The 20318-nt window shown below is 35.3% G+C and overlaps 1 protein-coding gene across 1 annotated transcript in view; it reads left to right on the top strand.

Moving 5' to 3' along the window:
- The window catches only part of COPG2 (COPI coat complex subunit gamma 2), a 158406-nt gene that overhangs the window by 61389 nt on the left and 76699 nt on the right, over positions 1-20318 (top strand). Inside the window, exons 10-14 of the mRNA XM_068973209.1 lie at positions 11471-11604; positions 12344-12411; positions 14220-14408; positions 19199-19294; positions 19586-19829. Of these exons, the coding sequence (XP_068829310.1) occupies positions 11471-11604; positions 12344-12411; positions 14220-14408; positions 19199-19294; positions 19586-19829 (731 nt within the window). The remainder of the gene's footprint in view (positions 1-11470; positions 11605-12343; positions 12412-14219; positions 14409-19198; positions 19295-19585; positions 19830-20318) is intronic.

Raw genomic sequence — 20318 nt, 5'->3', positions numbered from 1 at the left:
ATTTTGGCATTTCATCTAAGTTTGTTGGCATATAGTTGTTTATAATATTCTCTTACAATCATTTAAATTTCTTTAGGGTCAGTAGGATTGTTCTCTACTTCATTCCTGATTTTGGTAATTTGTATTCCTTCTGTTTTATTTTCTTCGTTAGTCTAGCTAAAAGTTTGTCAGTTTTGTTGAATGTTTACAAAGAACTAACTTTGTGTTTCATTGATTAGTTTTCATTACTATATTTTTGCATTCTTGTCCATTGATCTCTGCTCTGATCTTTATTATTTACTTTCTTTCTCCTTACTCTGTACTTGGTTTACTCTCTTTTTCTAATTTCTGTATTGTAGATACTTAGGTTATTGATCTGAAAACTTCTTCTTTTCTGGTATAGATGTTTGCAGCTATAAATTTCCCTTGAAGCATTGTTTTAGCTACATCTTATAAATCCTGATTTGTTATGGTTTTGTTGTCGTTCTGTTTCAGATGTTTTCTTTTTCATTTGATTTATTCTTGACCCATGGGTTACTTAGAAATAGGTTTTTAAATTCTAAATATTGAGGATTTCTTTGATTAATTTTCTGATCATGTATTATTTAATTCAGTTGTTTTGAGGAATATATTTTGATGATTTCTGTCCTTTTAAATGTATTCAGACTTTTAAATGTTTTATGACTGGCATTTAATATCTTTGAGAACTGTCCATATGCATTTGAGAAGAATGTATATATTACAGTCACTGGGTTGAATGTTGTAGGTTGAATTGAGTGATTAAATTGTTCAAGTCTTTTATATCCTTAATGATTTTATCGAGGTGTTCTATCAATTATCAGGTAGGTTTAGACATCTGTAGCTATTATTGTTAAATGATATATTTCTCCTTTTGTGTTAAGCTTTGCTTCATATTTTTGAGGCTCTGTTGTTAAGTTTGCATATGTTTATCATTGTTGTATCAATCTACTGTAACGACCAGTTTCTCATTATGAAATACCTCTTTTTATCTCTTGTAATTTCTTTTCTTAAATTCTGCTTGTCTGATTTTAATATAGCTACCCTTGACCTTTTATGATTAGTTTGCATGGCATATCGTTTCCCATCATTTTAGTTTCATCTCATTTGTATCTTTGAACTTGATGCATGTCTTTTGTAAACAACACATAGTTTGAGTCTGCTTTTTTTCATCATATCTGGCAATCTTTGTATTTTTGTTGGAATGTTTAGACCATTCACATTTAATATAATTATTGATATGATTGTATTTAACCTTTGCTATTTTGCTGTTTGTTCTATAGAAGTCTCCTTTTTTGTTCCTCTCTTCTTTTCTTTGTTTTGTGTTAACATTTTCAGTATATTTTAATTCCTCTGTCAGTATATTTACTTTTTTAAAAGTTGTTTCTCTTGGAATTAAAATATGCTTTTTAATTTTCCACAATCTACTTCAGATTAGGACTAATTTAATTTTAGTAAGATATAGAATCTTTGCTCCAGTGCAGTTCTGTTCTCTCCTTGCTCCTATTTGCTATTATTGTCATGTATATTACTTGTATATCCATTATAAATTCAACATACACTGTTATAATTGTTTTATACAATTTTATGTTCTTTAGTTAAGAAAAATTTATTTTTTTTTTGAGCCATATTTTTTTTTTTTATTAAATTTTAAAATCTTTAATTCTTACATGTGTTCCCAAACATGAAACCCTTCCCCATAACATCTCTGTGGGTGATCCCCATGCACCAGCCCCAATCATGCTGTATCCTGCGTCAGACATAGACTGGCGATTCAATTCTTACATGATAGTATACATGATAGAATGCCATTCTCCCAAATCATCCCGCCCTCTCCCTCTCTGTCTGAGTCCAAAAGTCCGTTATACACAGCTGTGTCTTTTTTCCTGTCTTGCATACAGGGTCGTCATTGCCATCTTTCTAAATTCCATATATATGTGTTAGTATACTGTATTGGTGTTTTTCTTTCTGGCTTACTTCACTCTGTATAATTGGCTCCAGTTTCATCCATCTCATCAGAACTGATTCAAATGAATTCTTTTTAACGGCTGAGTAATACTCCATCGTGTATATGTACCAAAGCTTCCTTAAAAAAATTTACAGAATCATTTATATTATCTCACATATTTATCATTTTAGTGCTCTTTATATTTCCTTGATTATTCATGTCATTGTTTGGAATCAGTCTTTCAGTTTAACAGACTTCATTTAGTGTTTTTTATAACATCAGGTATGTTAGCAATGCATTGTCTTAGGCATGGTTTATCTGAGAATGTTCTTTTTTAATCTTCATTTTTAGATCATAGTTCTGCTGGATAGAGAATTTTTATTTTTTTATTTCAGCACTTTGAATATGGATTTTCTATTCCATTGTTTAAGGTGAAAAGCCAGTAATTATATTGTAGCTCTTCTCTACAGTGTAATGAGTAGCTTTTATCTTGCTGCTGTCCTTATTTTGTCTTATGTCTTTGGCACTTTGACTGTTGTGTGTCTGTGTAGATCTTTTGGCATTTTTCCTACTTGGGATTTGTTAAGCTTCTCAAGTGTGTACATTAATATTTTAAACAAATATTGGGTGTTTTTGGTCATTATTTCTCAGGATATTCCTTTGGCTCCTTTGTCTCTCCCCTTTCCTTCTGGCATTTCTATCATGAAAATGTTGATACACATGATCATATTCCACAGGTTTCTAAGGCTCTGTGTTTTCTTTGTTTGTTTGTTTTTTGTTCCTTCATTCTTTATTTTCCTTAGCTGGATTATCTCAGTTTAACCTGTCTTCAAGTACTTTTTCTACTGTTGGTACAAATCAGCTGTTGGAATGCAGGTTTTAATTTTTTTAAATTGTTTCTGAACTCTTTTTCTTAACTGAAGTATTGTTGATTTACAGTACTGTGTTAGTTTCAGGTGTACAGCAACATTACTCATTCTTTTTTATGGCTGAGTTATATAGTTCATTGTGTGTGTGTGTATGTGTAGTCCATTGTGTGTGTGTGTTAATATATATGCATGTATATATACACATTCTTTATCCATCATCTGTTGTTGAACATTCAGGTTGCTCCCATGTTTTGGCTGTTCTATCGTGCTGCTGAGAACACTGGGCTGCATGTGTCTTTTCAAGTTAGAGTTTTTGTCTTTTCTGGTTGTGTGCCCAAAAGTAGGATTGCTGAATCAATTGGTAGCTCTATTTTTAGTTCTTAAGGAGCTTCCATACCGTTTTCGCTAGTGATTGCACCAGTTTACATTCTCACTAACAGTGTTAGAGGGTTCCCTTTTCTCCACATTCTCTCCAGCACTTTTTCTTTATAGACTTTTTGATGATAGCCATTCTGACTTTTTTTTTAATTTCAGCACTTTGAATATGGATTCTCTATTCCATTGTTTAAGATGAAAAGCCAATAATTATATTGTACCACAACTCTGCAAGGTGTTGAGTAGCTTTTATCTTGCTATGGTCATTCTTTTGTCTTACACCTTTCACACTTTGACTGTGGTGTGTCTTATGCGTAGATCTTTGGTGTAAGTCGATACCTCATTGTGTTTTTTTTAATAAAAATATTTATTTGGTCACATCCAGTCTTAGTTGCAGCACATGGGACCTATGTTGTGTCATGTGAGATCTTCTGTTGCAGTGCAAGGACTGTCTAGTTGTGGTATGCAGGCTCTCTAGTTGGGGCACAAGGGCTCTGGCGTGGACCGGCTTAGCAGTTGCAGCACATGGGCTCTCCAGTTGTGGTGCTCAGGCTCTGGAGTGCACAGGCTCAGTAGTTGCAGTGCACAAGCTTAGTTGCCCTGAAAGGCATGTGGGATCTTAGTTCCCTAACCAGAATCAAGCCTGCGTCCTCTGCAATGCAGGGTGGATTCTTATAACCACTGGACCACCAGGGAAGTCCCCCTCATTTTGATTTTTATTTGCATTTCTCTAATTACTGATGTTGACCGTCTTTTCATATGCATGTTGTTCATCTGTATGTTTTCTTTAAAGAAACGTTTATTTTGGTCTTATGTCCAGTTTTAAATTTTTCTATTTTTTTCTTTTATATTGAGTTGTATGAGCTCTTTGTATATTTTGGAAATTAACCTGTTGTCAGTCACATTGTTTGCAGATATTTTGTCACATTCTGTAAGTTGTCCTTTTGTTTGTTTTAATAGCTTTTTTTTTTTTTTTTTTTTTACTGTGCTGGGTCTTCATTTCAGTGCATGGCTCTCTAGTTGTGGTCCATGGACTCTCTGTGACATGTGGGCTCTCTAGTTGTGGCACTGTAGGCTTAGTTGTCCTGTGGCATGTGGGTTCTTAGTCCCCTGACCAGGGTTTGAACCTGTGTCTCCTGCATTGGAAGGTAGATTCTTAACCACTAGACCGCCAGGGAAGACACCTATAGGTTGTCTCTTCATTTTGTGGGCTTTTTTGCTGTTCAGAATCTGTTACGTTTGATTAGGTCCCATTTGTTTGTTTTTGCTTTTATTTCTTTTACCTTGGGAGACATATCTATTATAGGGGACTGGAATGCAAAAGTAGGAAGTCAAGAAACACCTGGAGTAACAGGAAAATTTGGACTTGGAATGCGGAATGAAGCAGGGCAAAGGCTAACAGAGTTCTGCCAAGAAAATGTACTAGTCATAGCAAACACCCTCTTCTGTCAACACAAGAGAAGACTCTACACATGGACATCACCAGATGGTCAACACCGAAATCAGATTGATTATATTCTTTGCAGCCAAAGATGGAGAAGCTCTATACAGTCAACAAAAACAAGACCGGGAGCTGACTGTGGCTCAGATCATGAACTCCTTATTACCAAATACAGATTCAAACTGAAGAAAGTAGGGAAAATGTCTAGACCATTCAGCTATGACCTAAATCAAATCCCTTATGATTACACAGTGGAAGTGAGAAATAGATTTAAGGGACTAGATCTGATAGAGTGCCTGATGAACTATGGAATGAGGTTCATGACATTGTACAGGAGACAGGGATCAAGACCATCCCCATGGAAAAGAAATGCAAAAAAGCAAAATGGCTGTCTGGGGAGGCCTTACAAATAGCTGTGAAAAGAAGAGAGGCGAAAAGCAAAGGAGAAAAGGAAAGATATAAGCATCTGAATGCAGAGTTCCAAAGAATAGCAAGAAGAGATAAGAAAGCCTTCTTCAGTGATCAATGCAAAGAAATAGAGGAAAAGAACAGAATGGGAAAGACTAGAGATCTCTTCAAGAAAATTAGAGATACCAAGGGAACATTTCATGCAAAGATGGGCTCGATAAAGGACAGAAATGGTATGGATCTAACAGAGGCAGAAGATATTAAGAAGAGGTGGCAAGAATACACAGAAGAACTGTACAAAAAAGATCTTCATGACCTGGATAATCACGATGGTGTGATCACTCATCTAGAGCCAGACATCCTGGAATGTGAAGTCAAGTGGGCCTTAGAAAGCATCGCTACAAACAAGGCTAGTGGAGGTGATGGAATTCCAGTTGAGCTATTTCAAATCCTGAAAGATGATGCTGTGAAAGTGCTGCACTTGATATGCCAGCAAGTATGGAAAACTTGGCACTGGCCACAGGACTGGAAAAGGTCAGTTTTCATTCCAATTCCAAAGAAAGGCAATGCCAAAGAATTCTCAAACGCACAATTGCACTCATCTCACATGCTAGTAAAGTAATGCTCAAAATTCTCCAAGCCAGGCTTCAGCAATACCTGAACCGTGAACTCCCTGATGTTCAAGCTGGTTTTAGAAAAGGCAGAGGAACCAGAGATCAAATTGCCAACATTCGCTGGATCATGGAAAAAGCAAGAGAATTCCAGAAAAACATCTGTTTCTTCTTTATTGACTATGCCAAAGCCTTTGTGTGGATCACAATAAACTGTGGAAAATTCTGAAAGAGATGGGAATACCAGACCACCTGACCTGTCTCTTGAGAAATCTGTATGCAGGTCAGGAAGCAACAGTTAGAACTGGACATGGAACAACAGACTGGTTCCAAATAGGAAAAGGAGTACGTCAAGGCTGTATGTTGTCACCCTACTTATTTAACTTATATGCAGAGTACATCATGAGAAACGCTGGACTGGAAGAAACACAAGCTGGAATCAAGATTGCTGGGAGAAATCTCAATAACCTCAAATATGCAGATAACACCAGCCTTATGGCAGAAAGTGAAGAGGAGCTAAAAAGCCTCTTGATGAAAGTGAGAGGAGAGTGAAAAAGTTGGCTTAAAGCTCAACATTCAGAAAACGAAGATCATGGCATCCGGTCCCATCACTTCATGGGAAATAGATGGGGAAACAGTGTCAGACTTTATTTTTGGGGGCTCCAAAATCACTGCAGATGGTGACTGCAGCCATGAAATTAAAAGATGCTTACTCCTAGGGAGAAAAGTTATGACCAACCTAGATAGCATATTGAAAAGCAGAGACATTACTTTGCCAACTAAGGTCCGTCTAGTCAAGGCTATGGATTTTCTAGTAGTCATGTATGGGTGTGAGAGCTGGACTGTGAAGAAAGCTGAGCAAAGAATTGATGCTTTTGAACTGTGGTGTTGGAGAAGACTCTTGAGAGTCCCTTGGACTGCAAAGAGATCCAACCAGTCCATTCTGAAGGAGATCAGCCCTGGGATTTCTTTGGAAGGAATGATGCTAAAGCTGAAACTCCAGTACTTTGGCCACCTCATGTGGAGTTGACTCATTGGAAAAGACTGTGATGGTGGGAGGGATAGGGGGCAGGAGGAGAAGGGGACGACAGAGGATGAGATGTCTGGATGGCATCACTGACTCGATGAACGTGAATCTGAGTGAACTCCGGGAGCTGGTGATGGACAGGAAGGCCTGGCGTGCTGTGATTCATGGGGTCGCAAAGAGTTGGGCACCACTGAGCAACTGAACTGAACATGTCAGAGAATGTTTTCTTGTCTTCTGGGAGCTTTATGGTATAATTCCTATGTGTCTTTAAACCATTTTGAGTTTATTTTTGTATGTTGTGTGAAAGAGTGTTCTGATTTCATTGATTTACATATAGTTGTCCAGCTTTCCCAGCACCACTTGCTGAAGAGACCATCTTTTCTCCATTGTATATTCTTGCCTCCTTTGCTGAATATTAATTGTTGGGTTTATTTCTGTTCTCTCTATTCTGTTCTCTTGATCTGTATGTCTGTTTTTGTGCAGATCCCACACTATTTTGATTACTGTTACTTTGTATTATTATCTGAAGTCTGGGAAGATTATGCCTCCAACTTTGTTCTTTTTTCTCAGAATTGCTCTGCCAATTCTGGACCTTTTGTGGTTCCTTATAAATTTTAGGATTATTGTTCTAGTTCTGTGAAAAATGTCGTGGAGAATTTGATAGAGATTGCCTTAAATCTATAGATTGCTTTGGGTAGTACGGTCATTTTAATAATATTAATTCTTCCAATCCAACAGTATGGACTATCTTTCCAATTTTGTGAGTCATCTTCAGTTTTCTTTATCAGTGTTTTAGAGTTATTAGCACATAGTTCTTTTACCTCCTTGGTTAGGTTTATTCCCAGGTATTTCTTTTTTTAATGTGATTTTAAACAATTTTTTTTTAAACTTTCTGATATTTCATTGTTACTGTAAAGAAATGCAGCAGCTCTCTGTGTATTAATCTTGTACTCTGCTACCTTGAAGAATTCATTTATTCTAATGGTTTTTGTGTGGAGTCTTTAGGGTTTTCTATATAGAATATCATGTCATCTGCATAGAATGACAGTTTTACCTCTTTCAAATTTGATTACTTTTTGTTTTCTTTTTCTTGTCTGATTGCTGTGGCCAGGATTTCCAATATTATGTTGAATAGCAGTGGTGAGAGTGGGCATCCTTATCTTGTTTTAGAATTTAGCAGGAAAACTTTCAGCTTTTCACTGTTGAATATTATGTTGGCTGTGGATTTGTCATAAATGATTTTTATTATGTTGAAATGTATCCCTTCTCTACCCACTTTAGTGAGAGTTTTTATCATGGATTGATGCTGAATTTTATCAATTGCCTTTTTTACTTCTATTGAGATGATCATGTGGTTTTTGTCTTTTTCTTTGTTGATGTGGTATATCACATTGATTTGCATGTGTTGAACCATCTTTGTGACTCTGGAATGAATCCAACTTGACTATGGTATATGCTCCTTTATATGTGTTATTGGGTTGCTTAAATTTTATGGAGGATTTTTGCATCTTTATTTGTCAAAGATGTTGGCTTGTAATTTTCTTTTTTGTAGTGTCTTTGTTTTTGGTATCAGTGTGAATCATCATAGAATGACTTTGAGAATGTCCCCTCTTCTTAAATCTTTTGGAATAGTTTGAGAAGGATAGATAAGTTCCTCTTTGTATGTTTGGTAGAATTCCCCAGTGAAGCCATCCAGTTCTGGACTTTTTTTTGCAGGGAGTGTTTTGGTTTGTTTTTTATTACAGATTTGGTTTCACTTCTAATGATTGGTCTGTTCAAATTATGTTTCTTCTTGATTCAATTTTGGCTGACTGTATGTTTCTAAAACCTTTTCTATTGCATCTTGGCTGTTCAGTTTGTTGGTTTGTTCATAGTCTTTTCTTTTCTTTCTTTTTTTTTTTGCATATCTGTGATATTGGTTGTTATTGCTCATTTCTTATCTTGTTTATTTGGGTCCTCTCTTTTTCTTGGTTATCTTGGCTAGAGGCTTATTTTGTTTGTCCTCTCTTGGTTTCATCGATATTTTCTATTATTGTTTTGGTCTCTGTTTTATTTATTTCCTCTCTAATCTTTATTATTTCCTTCCTTCTGATGACTTTGGGCTTTGTTTATTCTTTTTTTTCCCTAGTTCTTTTAGGTGGTAGGGTAGGTTATCTGAGGTTTTACTTACTTCTTGAGAAAGTATCATGGATTCCCCTCTTTGAACTACTTTTGCTGTGTCCTGTAGATTTTTGCAAGGCTGTATTTTTTCATTGTCATTTGTCTTGAAATATTTTCTGATTTCCTCATTGACTTATTGATTTTTCTAGTAGGATGCTGTTAAGTCTTCATGTAATTGTTTCCCACCCCCCTTCTTTCTTTCTGTGGTCGATTTCTAGTTTCATCCTGTTGTGGGCAGAAAAGATGCTTGAGAGACTTGTTTTGTGTTCTAGTATATAGTCTATCCTAGAGAATGTTCCCTGACCACTTGAAAAGAGTGTGTATTTCTTTTTTTTTTTTTTGAAGGGGGTGAAATATCCTGTAGATATCAATTAAGTACATCCATTCTCTTGTGCCATTTAGCATCTCTCTTGCCTTATTAATTTTCTGTCTTGAAAGATCTGTTAATTGATGTCAGTGGGATGGTAAAGTCTCCTGCTGTTACTGTATTCCTGTTAATTTCTCCCTTTATGTCTGTTAGTGTTTCTTTTATATATTTAGGTGCTCCTACATTGGGTGCACATACCTTAACAAGTGCAGTGTCTGCTGTTTGTATTAATCCCTTTATCATTTTATAGTATCCTCCGTTGTCTTCCTTTATAGAGTTTGTTTTATAGTCCATTTTGTCTGATACGAATATTGCTACCCCTACTTTCCTGTTGTTTCTATTTGCATGAAATCTTTTTTCACCCCCTCACTTTCAGTCTGTGCGTGTCTTTCATCCTAAAGTGAATGTCTTGTAGGCAGTATGTTGTAGGTTCTTATTTTTTTATCCAAGCAGATTTGAATTTTTTATTCTAGTTATACACTTTTCTAAATCCAGAGTTTCTATTTGGCTTTTTTTTTTTTTTCCTTTTTTGATAATCTCCTTTGGGTGAAGCATGACTGTCATGCCTGTAATCGTTAAATTCCTTTTAATTCTTTAGATATGGTTTTTTGAACATATTTATATGAGTTGACTTAAAGTTTTTGCCTAGTAAATCCAACATCTGGGCTCCCTTGAGTAATTTCTACTGCTTTTTTCCTGTATATATGGGCCATATCTCACTATTTCTTTGTGTGTGTCATAACTTTTTTGTCAAAAACTGGATATTTAGTATACTCTGGTAACTCTGGCAATCTTACTTCCCCCTTCCCTGTCCGTGGAGTTTGTTTTTGATGCTGCTTGTTGTTGTTGTTTAGTGACTTTCCAGAAGTAATTCTGCAGTCTTTACTATTTGTCATTCTTTATCCCTACTGAAGTCTCTGCTTGGTTAGCTGAGTGTTTGGATAATAATTTCACAGAATTTTTTTTTTCATGCTTTTGACCAACATATCTCCCATCTTTTTATCAGTGGGCACTTTGTATGTTGGAGCATGCCTTCCATGATCTGGTAGTTCATAACTCTGTCTTAGCCTTTCCTTCCTAATTGTTCAGAAACTCAAAGTCAAGCATGAGTGAGAGGCTCAAGCTCTGTCAGAAATTTCCTGGGGGGGAAAAAAATAAAAAGAAATTTCCTGGGTATTTGCATAGCCTTCTAGATCCTAGGAGTATGTCAGAAGCGGGCATCTCATTTCTTATATTTTCCTTTTATGTTTTTTGGGCCAGTTTCTTGTTTGCCCCAACTAGAGTCACTGCCTGTGGCACTGCAGTGTTAAGCAATTGTTGCTGATTTTGGGGAGACAGATCTCCTGGGGATAGGACTTCCCTCACTGAATGACATCTGAGTGAGATGAGATAAAAATTAGCTTTGGGGAATTCCTCGGCAGTCCAGTGGTTAGGACTCCATGCTACTACTGCAGATGACATGGGTTCAGTCCCTGTTTGAACTGAGATCCCAATGCTGTGTGGCATGTTCCCCCACTAGAGGAAAAAAAAAAGATTAGCTTCATGAATGGGGCTATTTTAGGGAACATCAGGTCAAATTGTGACAGTGGTCTAGAGACAGGGCTTTTGATGGTGCTCCAGATTCATCTGCCCCATTCCGTGGCTATGAAGCTGCTGGCTTTCAGAGCTAGTATGGTTCAGAGGCCCTGCTTTTCAAGGCTACCATGAAGCTGGGAAGAGGGCATGAAGTAGAGCAAGTTAAAATACTAGATTACAAGGGCCTCCCAGGTGGCGCTAGTGGTAAAGAACCCGCCTGCCAATGCTAGGAGACATAGAGATGCAGGTTCAGTCCCTGGTTTGGGAAGATCCCCTGGAGGAGGACATGACAACACACTCCAGTATTCTTACCTGGAGAATTGCATGGACAGAGGAGCCTGGCAGGCTATGGTCCATAGGGTGGCAAAGAGTTGGGCACGACTGAAGTGACTGAGCACACATAGCAAACAAAATACCGGAAAGCATACTGTTCTTATGAAAATTCAGCAGCTCATCTTGAGTAAATAATTCTAGGATTGCTGCAAGCCTTTGGCTATTTTCTAAAGTGCTGAAAAAGTTGATTTTGAAATTTACACTAGTATTTTCATTGCTTTTATGGAGTGGTGGAGTTTCAGAAGTCCTTCATTCATATTTCCAAAGTGCTTCTCCTTCTGTCTGTACTTTTAACTACTGTGCACATTGCCTCTGTTCTTTATGATGTCTGATTATGGCCCATGTCTATTTATTGTTAGCCATGAAAGTCCAGTCTTTGATTTCATTGAGAGCTGCTTGCGAAATAAACATGAAATGGTTATTTATGAAGCTGCTTCAGCTATCATCCATCTTCCTAACTGTACTGCAAGGGAGTTGGCACCTGCTGTTTCAGGTTAGTTGTATATTTGATAACTGGCTTTAATTTATAGTCTTATGTTTTTTTAAGTTCTATAGCTCTGCAGAATAGGTATTTTTGAACCTTAGCTCTGTATACATAGCCTTTCCATTCTGATATGTAGATGATTTATTTTGGTACTTTAATTATAGTTGTAGTTTCATATCCTTGGTTATACATCCTATTGATTCAACCAGATTGATTCATGGTTGATTGAATCCTTAGATGTGGAACCTGCAGATAACAAGGGCTGAATGTACTACACGATTTTCTGTAAGGTTCTTTAGCATCCCCAGATTTGGGTGTCTGCCAGGGATCCCAGCAGATGTGGAAGGGTGACTATACTTCTCTTTCTGAAGTTATTTCCTCATATTCAGAACATTTAAGTTTTTACTTAGAAAAAAACTAAAAAAACAAGTAAATTACATTTTTTTCATGTTTAAAAAGCCCATTTTCTCTTATAACTATAAATATCCTATTCTTTAAATTCAGATATTAATGGGTATATTAATTTTTTAGGAAAAAGAATAAACTTTGTTTCCTGTATTTAAAGTTTGTATAACTCAACAAAAAGTACTTTTTCTAGTTTTGATGGTATATTTTTATGTGAATTTTTGATGCTATGATCTAATTTCCTTGTGTGTATTTTTAATATGATTTTTCATGTGCTATATTTTCAGAAATATGCTAAATGTTGAAATGAGCCATATTAACAGTGACTCTTTTTCTTTCCTAGTTCTTCAGCTTTTCTGTAGTTCTCCTAAGCCAGCTTTGAGATACGCAGCTGTAAGGACCTTGAACAAGGTAGGGGTTCCCTTTCTAACTATTGTAACTATTGTTTTGTATCAGTGTTTGATTGAGAAACATTAAATTGAAGCATTTGGCTTTCCGTCCAAGGTTAGTAGATATGATTTATGGGCTTCACTTCTGTAGCACCTCACTTGCATTTGTGGCCTTACATATGGCTATAGGTAGTAGTATTCAACTAAGGATTATAATTCATTTCTGACTTTAAGCATTTTACATTCAAGAGCCATACCATCCAATATGATGGACATTAGCCATAAGTGGCTGTTTCCATTTAAGTTAATTATAATTAAATAAAAATTTAAAAATTCAGTTCCTCAGTCATTGCAGTCACACTTCATGTGGTCAGTAACCATGTGTTGTTGTTGATTATCATATTAGACACTGCATATATAAAATATTTCCATCACTGCAGGAAGTTCTCTTGGACAGGGCTGGTCTATAGCAATGCCATCCAGTAGAAACACTTATATGAGTCACTTGTGTAATTTTACATTTTATTGTAGCCAGATTGAGTTTTTTTATGATGAGATTGATTTTAATAATACATCTTATTTACCATCATGTTTATAAAATATATCTGATAATTTTATACTGGTTGCATATTGATACATTTTTACCTTCTAGCTTTTCATACTAAGTCTTTGATATATAGTTTATTTTGTATTTAGAGCACACCTCAATTTGGAATAGTCATATTTCAAATGCTTAGTAGTCATGTGTGGTTATTGGCTACCGTATTGGACAGCATAAATCTGGAGGATACAGTGCAAAGCACAGGATGTTAAATAACTATGAATTGTAAATGAAAGTTTAATATTATAGAAGACTGATCTAATGTAGTTACATACAACACTAGATTATAAATTAATTGTATGAACAATTGGAAAAGAGAGAAATTTAGAGCAGCCTTACCGAACAATATGAATTGTATTTTGAAGAGTTTGATATAGGTGTACATTTCTTCATCTATAAGCTTGCAGACAAATGTATATGAGAACTCAGCAATGTTTGAATTTTAGAGAGGTAATATCATGCCATCTCTTAAATTAATACTAACCCCTTTGTGCCTGGAGCAATTAGACACAGACACGTTAATATTTCTGCTTTATATATATGACTATCCTCACTAACTGGAATAAATTAATACTTAGTTTTACATTAGTTTGGGTCATGTTTTGCTGTGAAGTGAATTTTGATGCCACTCCTTTGCTGAGTTTTCAGAATTTTAGCATTGTATGGTAAAGGATTCTATACCAGTAGTGGGTTAAGCAGAGAGGTGCACATCATCAATAAAAGCAAAGAATCAGGTCAATGACAGACATGTTTTAGTGACCATGTCCAATCCAATTTGGCTGGAGTTTGCTTGCTTAAATACCAGAAGTATTGTAAGTGATACTAAGTTTAAATATCTTTGAGCAATGTTTATCATTCTAGCTCCTACTCTCACAGATCCTAACATCTAGTAGAATAGATAACCATGAACACATGTACTATGAGGAGAAACAGTCCAACTGTAGTAAAAGACGGACTATGATATTGTTATAAAGGTTATAGAAACCTATGAAGATGAAGTGCTATGCAGTACTATAGCTAGCAGTTAGTCATTTATCAAATAATGTAGCATACTTTATTAATCCAAAGCATTCATCTTGAAATAATTATTTTTTAACTTATGCTGTTTCATTTAGATTTTCAAAAGCCATTTACTTTAATTAAAATTCATATTTTCCTCTTTTATTTTTTAAAGTTCTGGTCTTTATTAGTAGCAATTTGTTAAATTTTTTTTCTTGCCCTTCGACAAGGTGGCAATGAAGCACCCCTCTGCTGTTACTGCCTGCAATTTGGATCTCGAAAACTTAATCACAGACTCAAACAGAAGCATTGCTACCCTGGCCATTACTACGCTTCTCAAAACAGGAAGTGAGAGCAGTGTGGACAGGCTCATGAAGCAGATATCATCCTTTGTGTCTGAAATCTCAGATGAGTTCAAGGTAGTTTAGATATGACCCTGTTTTCTCCCAGTCTCTGGCTTACCGTAACATTTCTGTTCTTAATAGTGTCTTTTGATGAACAAGTTTTAAGTTTTATGAAGTCTGATTTATTAATTTTTTTTGTCACAGTTATTGCTTTCTGTGTCCTCAAAAACGTTTGTCTAAGTCTTCAAGATACTTTGACATGTTTTATTGTGAATGTTTTACAGTGTTAGCTTTTACATTTTGGTCTGTGATCCAACTTGAATTAATATTTGCGTGTACATTCAGGCTTTTTTCCATTGTGATTTCCAGTTACTCCAGCATAATTTAAAACAATTCTCTTTCCCCACTGGAGTGCTTGACATCTTTGTCTAAAAAGCAGATAACCATATAACTGTAGGTATGTTTCTGGGATGCTTATCACATTCTGTGGAACTATTTATTGGTCCTATGCCAGTATCATACTGTATGAATTAATGTAGCTTTCTGGTACCTCTTAAATGTATGGTCTCCCAACTTTTTCATTTTTTGTAATATTTTAGTTCCTTTGCTTTCCATATAAAATTTAGAATCAGGTTATAATTTCTATAAAACAAAGCCTTCTAGGATTATGATTGGAGTTGTGTTAAATCTATAATCAATTTGGGGAAAGGTAACAGCTTAATAATAATTATTCTTCAGTTCATGAATATGGCATATTGCTCCCTTTATTTAGGTCTTCTTTAATTTATCTGAGCAGTGTTTGGTAGCATTTACTCTAGGGGTCTTGCACATCTTTTGTTAAATTAATATCTAGATATTTTATGCTTTTAAAAATCCATTTTATTAACATTTCTATTTCATTGTTTGCTACTAGTATTATATCAAAAAATACTTTTTTTTAAACTTTCCCATAACTCAGTATTCTTGCTAAGTTCCCTTATTTTTTTTTTTAAGTTCCCTTATAGGTTCTAGTAGTTGTAATATACATCCCTTAGGATTGTTTTATGTAAATAATCGTGTTATTGTGAATAGATACTTCATTTCCACTTCATTTCCAATTCAGGTACCTTTCCTTTTTTTCCTTGCCTTATTAAAATGACTAGGACTTCCAATATGTGTTGAGTAGAACTGGTGAGAATGTGTCAAAAAGAAAATCAAAATAGTGATAGATTTTAGTTAGATGAATTAAAGTTAAAAGATTTTATTCCTTCATTTTTATTTAATTCTCCCTCAAGAGGTGTAACTGACACTATTTACCCTTTTCTTGTATTAACCTACTTTTAAAAAACCAACTTAGCCTGTGTATTCAAGTAGACATTTTGAATCTTTGGGAAACCTTGGGAGGTTATGAAGTTCATTTCGTAGTGTAGTTTACTGAATGCATCTCCTATGTGTGAATGTTTGGATACTTTGCAATATTCTGTGATTACAGATAATGTTGCAGTGGACAACCTTATGTCTATGTTTTCTTGAAATTTTGGTGGTGTGTCCTGAGGGTAAATTTCTAGAAGTCCATATGCTAGGTTGAAGAGTAGATAAGTATGTAGTTTCATAGAGAATGTTAATTTCTACCAGCATGTTTCCCCATACCCTTACCAGTAGAGTACATATATTGTATTTTGAAGTTGTTCCAGTTTTTCCAGATGGACTAGAAAGGGTATCTCAGTGTAGTTTTAACTTGAATTTCTCTTATTATGAGGGAAGGTAAACATCCTTTCATATTTTTAGAGATCATTTAATATCTTTTGAATATTGTCTGCTCGTGTCTTTTTCTAATTTTCTGTAGGATTTTCGGTCTTTTGTTTCCTTTATTAAAGTTTTTGTATATTAGAGATATTAGTTCTTTAACTGTGAAATGTGTTGTGATATTTTCTCCCAATTTGTCATTTGTCCTTTGATTTTCTCATGATACTTTGGTCATGCACAAGTTTTTAATTTTTATGCAAATTTGTTAATCTTTTCTTTTATTGCATTGGGCTTTTGAGTAGTAAGAATTCACCCATGGTGGGGGGGAAGAATTCACCCATGTTTTCTTCTAATATATGTATAATTTCATATTAAATATTAGGTTTTATTATTATATTTATACAGAATGAGAAATGGATCTTACAGTTTTCCAGTGACTATCCAGTTGTCCACCCCGCCCCCCCCAATTTTATTTGAAGGGCTGTCTTTGCCCAGTATTTGAGATACCACTTTTACCATATACTAAAGTTCGATATGTATTAATACTTGTGTCTGTTTGGAGGCTTTCTGTTCTATTCTGTTGTTCTCTTTATTCATAAATCAGTACAACACACTGTTTTAAATATTTGTATTAAATATTTTAACTAAATATTTAAAAATTTGTATTAAATATTTTAAAAATTTATAAGGATGTTTTAGTATCTGTTAGTCTCCTCTCAGCTCTTTATTTTCCTTAGCTGTTTTTACATGCTTATATTTCTTTTGAACTTTAGTATTAGTTCATCTAGTGGCTTCATTTAAAAAATCTCATTGGCATTTTTATTGAGATCACATTAAATTTATAAGTTTTCTTAGGGGAGAATAAATAATAATGTTGAGATATCCTACCCAAGAGCAAAGGATATTTTAAAATTTAAGTCTACTTTTGTACCTTTCATGAATATGGTATTTTTATATTAGATTTGAATGTTTTAAAAATTCTTTTATGAACTTTATTGTTGTTTCTATTATAAATCTTCTTTTATTCATTATATCTTCTAAGTAGTTATTATTCATGTGTATGAGTAGTAGTAGTTTTGCATGTTAACCTGCTACCTTGCTGAATTATTTTATTGAGTTAGTTTTATCATCAATTCTCTGAAGTTTTCCACATTATTTGGTTTTATCATCTGTAAATAAAGATGATTTTGTCTTTTATTTTCTAATTTTTATTCCTCAATTGTTTTCTCCTGTCTACTCACATTGGCTAATAGTGCCAGAATAATGTCGAATAATAGTCAAGATAGTAGCATCCTTTTCTTGTTTCTGATCTTAAAGCAAATGACTCTTGGGGTTCTCTATTAAGTAATATACTGCCAATAGGACTGAGGGAGTATGTGTGTGTATGTACATAAAATGAAAGTTTTCATCCATTCCTATCTTATATTTTAAAGAATTTTTAAGTGACTTTCCTGGTCCAGTGGTTAAGAATCCACCTGCCAATGCAGGGGACATCCAGGAACTAAGATCCCATGTGCCACGGAACAACTAAGCCCATGTACCACAAATACTGATGCCCATGGATTCTAGAACCTGTGCTTTGCAATAAGAGAAGCCACCGCGACAAGAAGCCTGCTCACTGCAACCAGCCCGCGCTTGCCACACGTAGAGAAAGCCCACACACAGTAATGAAGAGCCTGTGTGCCACAACAAAGACCCAGCACAGCCAAAAATAAAGAAAGAAAAGAATTTTTATTAGGAATAAGTGTTGGATTTTATCAAAGGCTTTTTAGCTTCTGTGGATGTAGTCATATTCTGTCATATTCCTTTTCTTCTTAGACTCATTAATATTGATGAATTATATTAATTTTCTAATGTCAAACCATCCTTGCATTCTTGGTATACATTCCATTTCATCATGGGATATTATTTTCTTACTGTAGGATTGGAGTCTGTTAGCCAGTATACCACCTGGAACTTTTGTATCAGTATTCAGAAATGATTTCTATCTATAATTTTTCTTTTTGCACATATACTATCTTTATTAGGTTTATATGTCATTGCTTCATAAAGATTGTGGTTATTTCCCTTCATTTTCTATGCTCTGAAACAACATATATAGATTTGGGACTGTCTGGTTATTGGGACACAGTTCTCCAGTCTCCATAAATTTCTTGCATTTCTACACACCCAGCAAATTACACACTAACTGCCCTTTGTTTCCTACTTTACCAGTTTTGTTCCCTTTGTATAGTACAAAGTTTCTCCAATATCAAAAGATGTAAGCATCTCCCTTAAGTAGTAAAGGGCAGGTTTCCATACAGCCCTAGAAGAGACAGTCCTCCCTATAGCAAAAAGCAAACATGCTTATTGCCCAGTGTAATAAACATGTTTCCCTTCTGAATAAATGACTGGCATGCTTACTGCCCACTGTCAAATATTCAAGTTCCATATCTCAGATTCTCCTGTAATGCTGCCTACTGTGGGCTCAAGTGTTATCTGGTCCTTTTAGCATCGTCCTGTGGGTATTGGGGCTCAGAAAACTAAGCCCCAAATGCCAATACACTGGCTACTGCTTTTGCTGTGAGTGAATAACTGTCTTTCACCTCTCATTCAGGATCCTTGTGTTCTCTTCTAGCATCCATGAAATTATGGTAGTCTAAAGTTTGCAAATAGGGTAAAAGTCTCACACCCTTTTTACTTCTTGACAGTGGTCTCTGAAATTGTGGTAAAAATTTCCTAGAAACTACTTTGTGAAGTAGTTCCTTGGTGACTTTCTCTGTTTCTTGTCTGGAAAGCAGTCTGTTTAAGTTTTTTATCTTTAGTGTTCACTTTAAAATTTTTATGTGAAAATTTTAAATGTAAAATTTTAAAATATGCTCAAAGCTTATTTTGCTTTGGAGCAAAGGGAGGGGTCTCTTGAATGCACTTCGTTTTTACATTGCTTTCTATTTTCCTTTCCTGTTTGATTTTCTTTCACAAAGAACCATTATTGTCATTTTAGTTAATTATGGTGCCTTCTTAGCTTGTGGTAAACAAGAGGGAATGTATGCTTAAGTAGCTAAAGTTATAAAGATGAACGTCCTTTTGTGTTTTTCTCTAGGTGGTAGTTGTACAGCCATTATAAAAGGTGCGTGTCCTTTTTGTTTGTTTTTTTACAGGTTGTGGTTGTGCAGGCAATTAGTGCTCTCTGTCAGAAATACCCTCGAAAGCACAGCGTCATGATGACTTTCCTCTCCAACATGCTCCGAGATGATGTAGGTGGACTGCTTTTTAATTGTGGGAAGTTGCTCGCTTCAGTTCTTATTAAAGCAGCTTACTTTATAATCTCCGCATGCCTATCAAATAATATTCTCAATTCTAGCTTCTGTCTTATTACTAAACATATTATTGCTTTTGACTTTCCCACTTGGAGGGAAAAAACATTTTTGTTTCTTTGAGAAGGGAAGGGAAATGAAATTTGAATGTTACATCATAAGCCTTGGAGTAAAATCATTTTTCTAAAAAGTGCCCTCAGAGTGAATGGCAGTTTTTCTTTTTTTTGCCAGGGAGGCTTTGAATATAAGCGGGCCATCGTGGACTGCATTATCAGCATTGTAGAAGAGAACCCTGAGAGTAAAGAGGCAGGTCTAGCCCACCTCTGTGAATTCATCGAGGACTGTGAACACACTGTTCTGGCTACAAAGATCCTCCACTTGTTGGGCAAAGAGGGTCCCAGAACACCTGTCCCCTCCAAGTATATCCGCTTTATTTTTAATAGGGTTGTCCTGGAGAATGAGGCCGTCAGAGCTGGTGAGTAATGGAGCACTGATGATGAGCATAACTGGTAATCTTGGGAAATGCTTAACTCAAGGGAGTGGTAATGAAATTGGAAAATGACATTGCAATGTCTATTTGGTGGTGGGATCTCGGAGCATACTTAGGCCTCAGATATATAGCTCTTTCTTTGTATTCTAATTTCCATCCTGATTTCAGCCTTGTATCAGAGACAAATAACCCTTGACCTTCAGACTGACAGAAGACTTTGATGGTGTCATCCATTTTTTTCAGTTAAGGCCTCAAGTATGCATGTCTTTGAAATTTGTCTCCCACTGTAGCTTGTAAATGACTTTTTGAACAGATCCTAGGAATTTTTTTACTTCTTTCTCTCTAATTGTTCTTCTCCTTAGCATGTGAACTAGTCCAAATCTCTCCTGTTAAAACTACAGGCCTTCATTTGATTCATTGTCTCTCACTAGGTACTGACCATATTTCCTGTTACAGAACCTTGAAGCAGCCATT

This window comes from Capricornis sumatraensis, chromosome 5 (genome assembly GCF_032405125.1).
Source record: "Capricornis sumatraensis isolate serow.1 chromosome 5, serow.2, whole genome shotgun sequence".
Taxonomy (NCBI): domain Eukaryota; kingdom Metazoa; phylum Chordata; class Mammalia; order Artiodactyla; family Bovidae; genus Capricornis; species Capricornis sumatraensis.
Note: the sequence above shows the minus strand (reverse complement) of the source record. Positions and strands in the feature narration are given on the sequence as shown.